Here is a 13257-nt window from a genome sequence, read left to right as displayed (position 1 = left end):
TGTTGTGTTTGCTTCCACCACCTCCTCTGACAGCACCATACTTACTATTCTGTGTAAAACATTTCCCGCACACCTCTGTTTGACTTTCTCCCCTCACCTTAAGTGCGTGTCCTCAACCTTGGGAAAGTGATCGTAAGACCATTAAACAGGAGAATTATGTCATTTCGAAAGATAATGATTGATTTATGAACCTTCTCAATCTCATTCTCTCTGACCTTTGATGCCCTAATCAAGAACCTGACTCTTTTACCATATTTATGCCTCTCATAATTTTACCTGACCTCCCTCCAGCCTTCCCTGATTTCTCTGAAGTATTGTTAAAGGCATGTTCCTCCTGAGCACACTACACACAGACTTCTATGTACGAGGGGTGATTGATAAGTTCATGGCCTAAGGTAGGAGTCAATTTTAGTAAACCTAGCACATTTATTTTTCAACATAGTCCCCTCTTACATTTATACACTTAGCCCAGCAGTCGTGGAGCATACGGATCTTGGACCTCCAGAAAGTATCCACAGCATGGGTGATTGACATATTTGTGGCCTAAGGTGGGAGATGAGTTATACAGCTCTCGTTACATGCACCTGCAGTTCAGCTCTTTTGAGTGATCATGCAGAAAATTTGAAGTTAATAACTCATCTCCTTCTACTTTAGTCTACGAACTTATCAATCACCCGATGAGTTTATTAACTTCAAAGTTTCTGCATGATCACCGAGTTGAACTGCACGTGCATGTAACAAAAGCTGTATAACTCATCTCCTTCTACCTTAGGCCACAAACATATCAATCACCCATGCTGTGGACACTTTCTGGAAGTCCAAGATCCGTATGCTCCACGGCCGCTGGACGAAGTGTGTAAATGTAGGAGGGGACTGTGTTGAAAAATAAAAGTGCTAGGTTTTCTAAAATTGACTCCTTCTACCCTAGGCCACAAACTTATCAATCACCCCTTGTATACTGCACGCAAGTTCCTCTTAAGCACAGTACAGGTTTCTGCTGAGTAAGTTCCTCCTGAGCTTGTAAAATGCTAGTATCTCCACGTACATTTCTCTTAGGCATGCTCCACATGTTCCTCTTGAGCATGCAAACATACACATACCTACAGAGCACACAGCAAATTATTTCCTCCGAGTTTGGTGCATGCATGGTCCTGCTCAAAAGGTACATCTATATTCCACTCAAGAATACGACACCGATACTCCTTATGAGTGCATTACATGAATATTTCTCGAGCATGTTTCATGCATCTTCTTGCAAAAGTCTAAATAAGGTCTAGAGTTTGCAAAACTGTCCAGCCTACGCAGGAGAGAGTGAATTCTCACCTTTACCTGTGCCTATGTATTATCCGTGTCGGGAAATGTTGACACTTCACAAACAGGGTTTTCGTCTGATGAGCTGGAAAGCCAAAACAGCCACTTGCATTGCTACTCCTTGATTTATTGTAGGCTAGCATTTCTATGGTTGGCCACAACCAACCAGTGACATTTACAGTTCTGTGCAAAAGTCTTAGTCACATACACTATATATGTTTATAGCTAGGGTACTAAGACCTGCGCACATTACTGTATTTGTCAACGTGGAGCAGAGAGCAAGTTTGTAAATCTGGCTGGAGCAAAGGATGTTGGGAATGGTGAAGGTGCAGTTCTGTAGGAAGGGTGTGGGACAGGTGGCAAAGAAGGAGTGCCAGTGGGGGGGGGGGGGATTGGTGCAGGTGCAAACACACCCAGCCCGGAGACAACAGGCAAGGTCATTTGATTCCAAACATCTGGTTTATTGATCATTACAGAATGTCTCTCTGGTGCTTCCCACTCTCTTCCCCTTTTCCCAACCATGATTCCCCTCTCCTGGCCCTCTACCCACTCTCAGTCCACAACAGAGACCCATATCAGAATCAGGTTTGTCATCAATGACATGTGTACAGTGAAATACATAAAATTACTAGAGTACTGTGCAAAAGTCTTAGGTACCCTAGCCATATATATACATGCAGAAGACCTTTGCACAGTACTGTACATATCAGAATTAAGTAGAACAGGATTGGTCTAACATTTAGATTATTGCCTAATGATCAGAGACCTGGACCTATACTCCAGTGACCAGAGTTCAAATCCCACCACTGTGTTTGTGACAATAACAAATACCATTGGCAACGATGGCTACAAAACTACCAGATTGTCATTAAAAACCATCCTGATGTGGTTAACTTTTAACAGCCAGGCAAGTCTCTTGCTCACCACCATTTTCAAGTGCCAATTGATGGGTGGCAAATGGTAGCCTTCGCATTAACGCCCAGATCCCAAATACAAATCATATATTCACCAATATACAATAAATTTATGAATCTGCTGTTGTGTTAAAGTCATTGGCAACATATTTAATCATTATTTGGGTCTCTGAATAGAATAACTCAACTAAGATATCCAAGTTCTGTAACTTGCTTTAAATGCAACAGGTAACATTTTAAGACTGAAGAATACTATGTCAGATGATTATACGTTTTCTTTCAGTTGACCTTCCCTGCTTTGAGCTTATATCTGTCATCAAAATCTTCAACTTTGAGGTAATCTTGGAGCTTCACTTCAAGGTGTCCATAATTCCCACTCCGCTCACAAAAAAGATATCCTTTTGCACCAGATGACAGAATGGTTCTCCAGTAAATAAATCACAGACCTGAGTACTGGAAGCTAATAAAACTCTACTTCAAGTTTCTGACCTGAGGATTCGATGGGTGCTGAAGTGACTTAATTAAATAAAAAAATATGAAATCTATTCAGTGGATCTTGTAGTGCTGAAAAGATCAAGGAGCTTATAGCAATGGTAAATTGTAAAGTATAACAAAAAAGATAATTTTTTTTTTTTTACACACGTTTGTCAAAGATGCTAGATATACTTGCAGCTCTTTAACCAGTGGAGGCCTGAGATCTCCCATCTATATGTGACTTGGCAGCTCACCACTTATTAATGCAGTTTTTGGTATTCTCTTTGCCAGAGTTAGATCCAATGGGAACCGGAATCCAGCAACTTCACAGACAAAGCAAGAATGTAGCCCAACTCCAGCTTAAACAGGGAAACGATTGTACAAGACTGCTTAATTGCCCTGAACTCCTACAATTGAACATAAAGTTACACTGGCAGGCGTAACACGGTCCTCACATGTGCCTGTGCGACCTGTGCTTCTGAAGGACATGATATGTAAATCATTATGCATACTGGAATTACCATGCCTCGCCAGAGGTTAAACTGACAGGGGGCCCCTCGTACAGCACCACTTTAATGTGCAAACGTTAGGCTGGTTGGTGAAAGCAACCTCATACGCTCACATGGTCCTTGGGTAAATGCACCTCCAGTCTCACTCTGTTGTGAACTGTAAACTGAATTGTTTGACAATTAGATACAAGGAATAAATACCACTCATCCACACAAACCTTTTCCTATTAGAAACGCAATGACATATATGGTCACATTGGGTGAGATTTGTACTCATAGTTTTTAAATGCACGCTTATTTTGATCTGATACAGAGTTTGGCTTAGGGGAATTACTGTCACTGAAGTAAAATGCACATTGCTTGCCGAATATAAATTCAGAAGTTCCAACATTCAAATGAGTGCTAAGTGCTATCACTAAATAGGTGTCTCATCAATCTAGGACTCAGTTTGAAAAGGGTAGCAACTCTTTCAAAGTAAAAACCACACAGGAACACAATGTAACAGTATTAGTTCTCATTCCCAAAATCGTGATGCCGGAGTGGTTAATGGAAAGAAGTTTGCGTTGAGTGCTGTACACAAGGCCAAGCGTTTAGGAACCAAGTCCATGGCCCTTTCAGAAGAGGTAAAACTCAGAAAAAAAATCCTTGTGGCAATCTCATTACAGAGAGCTTATCAAAGTAACTTCTGGCAGTCATTATCAATGCAGGTGAAAATTTTAAACAAGGAACTACACCATCCCCCTTCATATGATTTAACAGACATGTCTTCTGTATAACATTATTTCCTTTAATGTTACAAAGTTAAAAACATGCTCGTTCTCCTTATGATGTCTTTAACGATTAAAGTTTAGATTGAATTCATGTATCGAGGGAATATCCATATATTCAATACTTCTGTTCCACAATCGATGACCAAAAACGGAACTCAGATGACCAGTGGTTTGATGTGGTGTAAAATGTAAAAGTAAATTTTAAGTTTAGTATACTTTTGCAACACTACAAAGCCAGTTTCCTCAACACCAATCTAAGTATCTGTCTGCACTGGCTCTTTGCAATTTCAACCTTTATCTTGAAGTCTTTGGCCTCAGGACCAGCTTACACTCGATGTGTAATAATAGCCATGAATTGGAAGCAGAACACTGGAGAAACATTCCTTCATTTGGAAGATCTGTAGTGTGACTGTACATTTGTACCTTCATTATGAACAATGGACAGGCTCATCTCTACGACACACTTTCAATTCAGACCTCATCGATAGCTCTGAATTTCCAACTACTGGAAAATGGATTTGAAACCAGTGGGGTCCATGTTAAAATTTGAGGTGGGGGATGGGGGGTGATTCATGGTAGCTTCTAAAAGTGTTGCTTTTTTGTTGAATACCGATCACAGCTTAGCCCACAATGGGTTTACTTTGGCCTAAGAGAGGCCTGATAAATTTTAAACCAAATTCTTCATTTTTCTAGGTTTGTCACTGAAAGACAACAGGTCACTGCGGACACTAGCCAACCTCTCGTTCTATGTACTTCTTGTGTAGACACTGAAGATCAGCTGAAAGTGACAAACCAAAGACTTTGGTTACCTTGTTAACTCATTCTTTACAACTTGGCCTCTCTTGTATAGATATCAGCAGCAAACAGTCAGGTTTCTCCCTTCCAATACCTGGCCTCCAAATAAGAAATCCTTCAGCAAAGTAAATCTGAACTTCAAAGTGTAATTCTCTCTTTCCATGATACTATCTTACTTGGCATGAGCTGCAATTTCAATTCATAGACATTATACTGTTTTCTTCATATTCAATTCCCTTTGCATTTCTATAGGACAAACTAGAAAACCTATATAATGCCAGAGGGCATGCATTTAAGGTGAGAAGGGCAAGATATTGCTGGAGGAATGCAGGAATTTCTAGTGAGTTGCTCCAGCATCTTGTGCATGTTGTTTTAGATTTCCAGCATCTGCAGAATTTCTTGTGGTTATTATTTTACACAGAGACTGGAGAGAGTGCCTGGAATGCACTGCCAGGGGTAGTAGTGGAGGCAAATACACTAGAAGTGTTTAGGAGGCTCTAATGTAGGCATGTGAATGTGCAGAGAATGATGGGATATAGACAGAAGGGATTGGTTTAGTCAAGCATTTTAATCACCAGTTCAATTAGTTTGGCACAACATTGTGGCCAAATGTCCTGTTCCTGTGGTGTACTGTTCTATGTTCTATCATAAATCAGCTCTGTAAATGCTTTCTCTGAGGAATGCCTGTAATATAAAAAATTTAAGCAAAGGAGTGACTTGGGACAACACCAGACTTGCAGCTATCAAGAAACAGAACGTCATAAAACCATAAATTCCTGTGTTTTTACATGTTTGTAGTGTTCCAAGTAGTTAGGTAGGTAGGCCTCCATTAGTCTCGATAGACCATGGATTTGCGCCTTGGAAAGTTTCCAGGGCGCAAGCCTGGGCAGGGTTTTTGTTTGTGGAAGACCGGCAGTTGCCCAAGCAACTGTTACCCAACCGGCAGCTCCCCTCTCCACGCCACCGATGTTGTCCAAGGGAAGGACATGAGGACTCATACAGCTTGGCACTGGTGTCATCACAGAGCAATATGTGGTTACGTGCCTTGCTCAAGGACACACATGCAGCCTCAGCCAAGGTTCGAACTAGCGACCTTCAGATCACTAGATGAACACCTTAACCACTTGGCCACGCACCAACACAATACTTAAGTGTTCCAAGTACTATTTGAACCATCAATTTGAATGGTTTCACATAACTCCGGATAATAAAGATTTTGCTTCTGAATACCTTTGCGTGTATCTTGTGAATTTTGGGGTGCTGATCATGAAAATCACCATGAGATTTCCCTATCATGCACCATTTTTATTTGTAATCATCTATACTTGTTATTTCGATTTGTAACTCAAGTTGGAATAATTGATGCCAATATTAAGGAAGGCATTTTAGTTGATACACAATCAAACAGGTCATCAATGACAGGCATTTCAAAGAACTTCTAGTGGGACCGGAAAAAAACAATCACATGGAAGGCCTTCAAGGATGCTGTTGAGAAACTTCTTGGCAACTACAGAGCACCAAACTATGTGCAACAAACACAAAATACCGGAGGAACTCAGCAGGCCAGAAAGCATGTCGGAAAAGTGTAGTCAACGTTTCGGGAGCAACCTGCAGCTGGTTGACAACGTGCTTCAACATACAAAACCAAGAAGTGCAAAATGTCATTAAAGATTCATTTTCTGCATTCCCATTTAAACTTCTCTGCAAATCTTGGCACTGTCAGTGATGAGCACGGTGAAGATTTCACCAGGACATAGTGGTCATGGAGAAATGGTATCAGGTGAACTGAAATCCATCAATGCTGGCTGATTATTGTTGAATACTTAAGTGAGAAGCCTCAGATGTTGATTACAAATTAAAATCATGAATAAACCATTTTTAATGTTGTTGAACTATTGCAAAGCATCAGCACCATTATGAAATTATACCCATTTTATTCAATACAAGCAAATTTCTTGTTTCTCCAAATTCCTATGTGATACAAATAATCAGAAATTATGTTTGTGTTCAGCTTCAAGCAGTCTATCATAAACAAAATATAATTTCTGAGGAAGCACATTTTTGGAAAGAATTGTTGTCCAATGTAATGATGCTTTAACCCTGACTTCTATTGCAGAAATTAGGCCTAAAGCACCATCATCTCAAAGTTAGGACTAAGATGTTCAGGACTGGGATTAGGGAAAATTTAACACAAAAGGTTGTAGAACCATTTTTCTCACATACATCTTGAGAACCGTCCTTTAAAAGACCAAACAAGAGTGAGGGTGATAATGATTGCTAGGCAAGGGAATGAAGATGCTGAAATAAAGAGAAGAGTAAATCTAGGTTTCAGTGTGGATCTACCTTCTTCTGTCTGTATATCCTCAGAAACTGCACAAGGCAGGGAATACTGTGAGGCAAAATTTTAAGATTCTGGGTAATTAGAATTCCAAAAGAAAAGTGTAATGTAAAAGAAAGTTGAATTCCCAGCCTGTGAATTCAGTATGTAAGCACTGCCAATGAACACATAATTACTTTTCAGGTAGAAACTTTGAGAAACTTTTCCAAGTAAGGATGTACATTAAAGCGACATACTTGGGAATGAGAGTAAATTAAATGCTTTTTGACATTTTGACTGCAAAAGTTTTACCTATTAATGGAGATCCAGATTTCTGCTTTTTAAAGGTTTTTTTTTCATTTTTATTGAAGTATAGCACAGAATAGCACAACCCTTCTAGCCACGTCACCCAGCAATTCCCTGATTTAATCTGAGCCTAATCATGGGACAACTTACAATAACCAATAACCCTACCAACCTGTACGTCTTTGGACTGTGGGAGGAAACTGTAGCACCCAGAGGAAACCCAGACAGTCACAGGGAGAGCGTACAAACTCCTTACAGTCAGCAACGGGAATTGTAAAGGGCTGTGCAAACCACAATACCGTGCCACCCCACAATATGGCCAAGTTGTCAGATAATATTAATGAAAAGCGAGTGTAAAATTACATTAGGATTTTTATTTCTACTCAAGAATACTAGGTGTTTGGAATAATTTTACATACAGGGCTGTAATTATTCTATAAGTTACTTAAAATGTAACCAAGTGCCCAGACCCAGACTGGGAGACATTTAAAGTGCTGCAAGGAAGGAATTTGAAGAATTAAAACACTGGAGCCAGGATGTATTGTGCAGGACTGGACTGCACCATGGATTTGTGGTCACTAGTGTTGGGCTGACAGACATCTCTCAGCAAAGGGAATGCACAATTTTTCCCCACATTTCCTAATCTAGAACCTCAGGGTTCTAGAACAATGGGTGGGATACCTGCTACATACCTGCAGCATGGGCATTTATCGGAGTTGGAACCTCATGACTTCTTTTGCAGATGAAATCATACCCTGCAGAGGTTTTCATTAAAACGTTCTCTGGATATGGGTTGGCAAGCATTCATGATATCGGCAAGCTTACACCTAACTGCCCTGAGATTGACATTTTTATAAATAATAGTTACAGAATGGTACATTAAAGAGCACGGAGTTAACTATGTTAACTGAAGTTTGAATAACAAGCTGATCATGTTGTAGTTTATAAGAATATCATAGCCAACTTGATTTCTTTACAAAATGACTTATTTGCTGGGATTTAAATTCCAGGCTGATGGGATGCTTGTTTGGAGGTAAAACAAATAACCTTTCACTGAAAAGCACAAAACTTTCAGCATCTGCAGTGTTTGTGATTTAGAGTTTAAACAACGCTCTCACACTTCTCTCTCATCTTTGTCCTTTGCTTACTCCTTCTCCGCACAGATAAGAAACCTGCACTACCTTCCCCCCTTTGGTACCGCCACTTGAGCTATTTAGTCTCCCTCTGTCCCTGTCCTATCACACACATGCCCTTCCTTCTCCCCACCCTCTTCTGCAGCTTACAAATGTTCAGTCTTTCTTGGTTCTGATCAAGGGCCACTGAAATAAAACATTGACTCTGTTTCTCCCTCTTTCCATGTACAGAAACTGCCTGAAAACCTGAGCGCTCCTGCCAATATCTGTAGTAATCCACCACGACCACTGTACGACACAAAGCTGCCATTTGATCATTGTACCTGCACCCGAGTCCTGAAAGCACTGTAAACCCGTTTCCATTCCCCGCTCTTTCATCACCGTGCCTACCCTTTACCTTGGTTCTCTCGGAAAGTCAATATTGAGCATGCATCTTTTTGAGAGCGAATTCCAGATTGGAAAATTCACTATGTAAGAATGATTCTTTTTTTTAAAGCTGCATTGTGTTCCGTTTTTCCAGGGAGCTCCTGATATTATTTCCTCTTGACTGATATCGTCAGAAGCACAAAAATCTGCTGGAGTCTACATTGGATTGACCTATGTTCCTGCAAATATACAATGAGCAGCAGAGTAAAGGAGATGTTAAGTGATACATGAGTTCCACTTCTATAGAAATAACTTTGTAAAGGAAGAACCTCTAAAGCCCTCTCTCACCGAGATCCTAAGTTACACACGCACATGAATGCATTTCCACGTCCTCTGTACATTGCATACACAAGTGAAATGGCCCTTGTGTGTATCCCGACAAAGTGGGAGGAGAGCCAAACGTTAACTGGCTGTCCGGGTTATTCTGCTGTTTCTCAGTCCTCGATGTACTTTCACATGCTTGGATAAGTGGTCACTGCGTGCGAATTTCTTATCACAGATGATACACTGGTACGGCTTCACTCCCGAGTGGGAGCGGAGGTGCCTGGATAACTCGTCTGATCGGGAAAATCTGGAAAATTGCACAAAGGTATAAATGAACACAGGCGCCGTCAGGGTACACCATAACAAAACAAAAATCAACGGCAGCTCACATGCAAGACCATAAGACCTAAGAGCAGAATTAGGCCATTTGACCCACCGAATTTTGTCCATCATTCCATAATGACTAATCTATTTTCCTTCTCAACCCCATTCTCCCACCCTCTCCCCATAACCTTCGACACCCTAATCAAGAACCCATCAACCTCCACTTCAGATATACCTGACTTGGCCTCCACAGCCGTCTGTGGTAATGAATTCCACAGATTCACCACTCCTGGGCTGAAGAAATCCCTCTCTCATATCTGTTCTAAAGCGACGCTCTTCTTTTCTGACGCTGTGCCCTCTGTACCCTAGATTCTCCCATTATAGGAAACATCCTCTCCAAGTCCACTCTATCTAGGCCGTTCAATATTCGACAGGTTTCAGTGAGGTTCCCTCTTCATTCTGAGCACTGGTCAGTACAGGCCTAGAGCCATCAGGTGCTCCTCACACATTAGCAATATCTGCCTAAGGGAAAAAGAGATCTACTCACATATGAAACAGACTTATCCAACCATACGTGACACATGGATCCAGATGGTAGCTTATACCAAGGCCATAACTGTAAGGTAATTGGAGGGAAGTATAGGGGTGATGTCAGAAGTATTTTTGTTAAAGTGGTAAGTGCTTGTTACACACTTTCAGAGGTGGTAATAGAGGCAGATGCATTAGAGTATTTAAGAGACTCTTAAATAGACACATGGATGGATGATAAACGGAGACCTCTGTGGGAGGGAAGGGTTACATTGATCTTAAGAGTAGGTATTAAGGTCGGCACAACATTGTGGGCCGAAGGGACTGTACTAGGCTGTATGTTCTATGTATACAAAGCATCACAGCTTGCTACGGCAACTACTCTGCTCGAGACCACAATACAGAGAGTCGTGGTTACGAAAACCGGCCTCCCGTTCATTGCCTCTGTCTATACGTCTTGCTGCCTTGTGAAAACAGCCAAAATACTCAACGACCCCTTCCACCCTGGTCATTTTCTCCTCTCCCCTTCCTAGGGCAGAAGACAGAAAATCTTGAGAACACGTACTGTACCAGCCAGGCTCAAGACCAACTTCTGCCCCACACCTCTTATACAGAATCTGCCTTGTTGAAGCCCTTGCGTCTTATTGCCCACTTTAAGCTGTATTTCCTCTCCTCTGTAACTGGAACACTATACTCCGCGTTCATTTTGTGAATCACCTCGAAGTTCAAAGTACATTTATCACCAAAGTACACAGGCAGTGTACAACCTTGAGAGAAAAACATCAGACAACCCCCAGGTGCCAAAAAAGGTAACTTCTTCACACAGAGGGTAGTGAGCACCTGGACAGAGCTGGCGAGGTGGGTATGATCAGAACATTTAGGAGACTTTTGGACAAGTGCATGGAGGAGAGGAGACTGGAGGGTAATGGGCCAAATGCGGGCAACTCAAGATTCAAAATTCAAATCATTTATCATGTTTGCATCGAAACATACAGTGAAATACATTGTTTACATTGAAACCCCGAGTGGGCGCTGGGGGGAGCCCGCATAGAAACATAGATACGTAGAAAATAGGTGCAGGAGTAGGCCATTCAGCCCTTTGAGCCTGTGCTGCCATTCAGAATGATCATGGCTGATCATCCAACTCAGAACCCTGTACCTGCTTTCTCTCCATACCCCCTGATCCCTTTAGCCACAAGGGCCATATCTAACTTCCTCTTAAATATAGCCAATGAACCGGCCTCAACTGTTTCCTGTGGCAGAGAATTCCACAGATTCACCACTCTCTGTGTGAAGAAGTTTTTCCTCATCTCGGTCCTAAGAGGCTTCCCCTTTATCCTTAAACTGTGACCCCTCGTTCTGGACTTCCCCAACATCGGAAACAACCTTCCTGCATCTAGCCTGTCCAATCCCTTTAGAATTTTATACATTGCATGTGTTGCCACAGATTCTGACCTCAACATAGCATGCTTACAACGCTCAACTGGGACTAGCTAGTCCCACAACTGGGGCTAGAAGGGAGGTCAGCATGGATGGGATGGGGTGAAGGGCCTGCTTCTATACTGCATGATCCTACTCTATGAATGTAGGACGGGAGGGGAAAGAGCAGACAGCGGAATAAGGGGGCTGGAGGGACAGGAGCAGGCGGGTGATGGGCAAGGGTGCGTTTAGTTGACTTACCGCCAGTCACAATCTGGCCACGTGCAGGAATAGGGTTTCTCGCCGGTGTGCCGCCGGTAGTGTGCCTTTAAGTGGCTGCTCTTAGTGTACATCTTGTTACAGCCGGGGAACGAGCACTTGTGGACTCTGATGACGTCAGCCGAGGGCGGCGGCTTCTGCAGCTTCTGGCCGGCGTCCACCACACTGACCAGCCCGCCGACGGCGACGGACCTTGCCGCGATGGGCAGCGGCGCGATCTTTACGAACTGGCGGCCACCGCTGCTGCTGGCGGGGGCTGGCACCAGCTGGGGCACCAGGGCGAAGGTCTGGCCCTGCACGTTGACGATCAGCTGCGCCAGCCTGGGGGTGTTCGTTGGGGACTGCGCGGCCAGAGCCTGGGACGGCTGGAGCTGCAGCAGGACAGGAACGCCGCCCACCGTGGCCGTGCTGCTTGCCCCCGGGCCTGACCCACCTCCCCCGCCCGCCGGAGGTCCACCGGATTCCACAGATGCCTCCGACTTCACCGCCACTTTGATCTCCGCCTCCGAAGTCGGTGTCCCGCTCTCTGAGAGTTCCTCCTTCACCATCCCCATCTTCTCCTTCAGGAACTCCTCAATCTCCTCCAGTGTGGGGATGAAGTTGTCCGAGGAGTTCGGAACGAAGTCAGGCACCGTCACTGCGGCCTCAAACACCGAGGATTGGTGGGCGTCCACCCTCTGGCTCTGCCGGCCCTCCAGGTTCGACATCAGCATCCCCACCACGCCACACCGCTCCAGCAGGCTGGCGTTGGCGCTACTGTCCTGTGAGTCTGGGCTCGAGCAAGACCGGGGGCTGCACCCCTCACTGCCGCCGTCCTCCACGGGCCGGGCCGGGCTAGCCCCTAGCTGACCGGGGGCCAGTCCACCACTGCCCCCCGATGCTGGCAGCAGGTCACTGAAGCGCAGCGACTCACAGTGGTTTAATGAGACCATTGCCTTCCGCAGCTCCCGGCCGGTTCCAGGGCTCAGGACAGGAAGAGAGGCGAAACCACGAGTCCAAGGAACACAACCGCGTGCCTCAGTGGCTAATGTTGGGAACTCGCCATCACAGAGCTGCAAAGAAAACAAAGAGGAAGCAATTAGAATACGAAACTTAGAAGTGCAAAGCTGAACCTTTTCTAACATTGAAGTTAAATGGCCAGTTCACTCATGATCTTATTGAATGGAGGAAAAGATTTAATGCTGATGGCCTACTTCTGCTCCCATTTCTTATGTTTGGCTATACAGCATGGAACCAAGCCCTTCAGCTAACAGATCTGTACCAACCAAAAGCCTGACAGAGTCAAATCTGTTTGCCTAAGTTTGGCCCATATCCCTCCTATCCATGAATCTGCCCAAATGTCTTCTAAATGTCCAGTTGTCCCAGCCTCAACCACTTCCTCTGGCAGTCTCATTCAAATTTCTGAATGGACATTGAACCCGTGAACACTACCTCCCTACTTTTTTTTCTCTTTTTGCACTACTTATTTAACTTAAACACACACACATA

At 43.5% G+C, this 13257-nt stretch overlaps 1 protein-coding gene across 7 annotated transcripts in view; it reads right to left on the bottom strand.

Moving 5' to 3' along the window:
* Nucleotides 1–1362: 1362 nt before the first annotated feature.
* Nucleotides 1363–13257, bottom strand: part of LOC132381022 (Krueppel-like factor 15) — a 39861-nt gene continuing 27966 nt past the window's right edge. For 6 of the 7 annotated variants that reach the window (XM_059950111.1, XM_059950113.1, XM_059950109.1 and 3 more), the window contains 3 exons: nucleotides 11752–12821; nucleotides 10091–10159; nucleotides 1363–9526 (listed from right to left, as the gene is read on the bottom strand). In XM_059950111.1, the coding sequence (XP_059806094.1) occupies nucleotides 9358–9526; nucleotides 10091–10159; nucleotides 11752–12701 (1188 nt within the window). In that variant the 5' untranslated portion in view covers nucleotides 12702–12821 and the 3' untranslated portion in view covers nucleotides 1363–9357. The remainder of the gene's footprint in view (nucleotides 9527–10090; nucleotides 10160–11751; nucleotides 12822–13257) is intronic. The other variant, XM_059950115.1, reaches the window with a different exon arrangement.

The sequence above is a fragment of the Hypanus sabinus genome, chromosome 25, assembly GCF_030144855.1.
Source record: "Hypanus sabinus isolate sHypSab1 chromosome 25, sHypSab1.hap1, whole genome shotgun sequence".
Taxonomy (NCBI): domain Eukaryota; kingdom Metazoa; phylum Chordata; class Chondrichthyes; order Myliobatiformes; family Dasyatidae; genus Hypanus; species Hypanus sabinus.
This window is presented reverse-complemented; position numbering and strand designations above follow the sequence as displayed.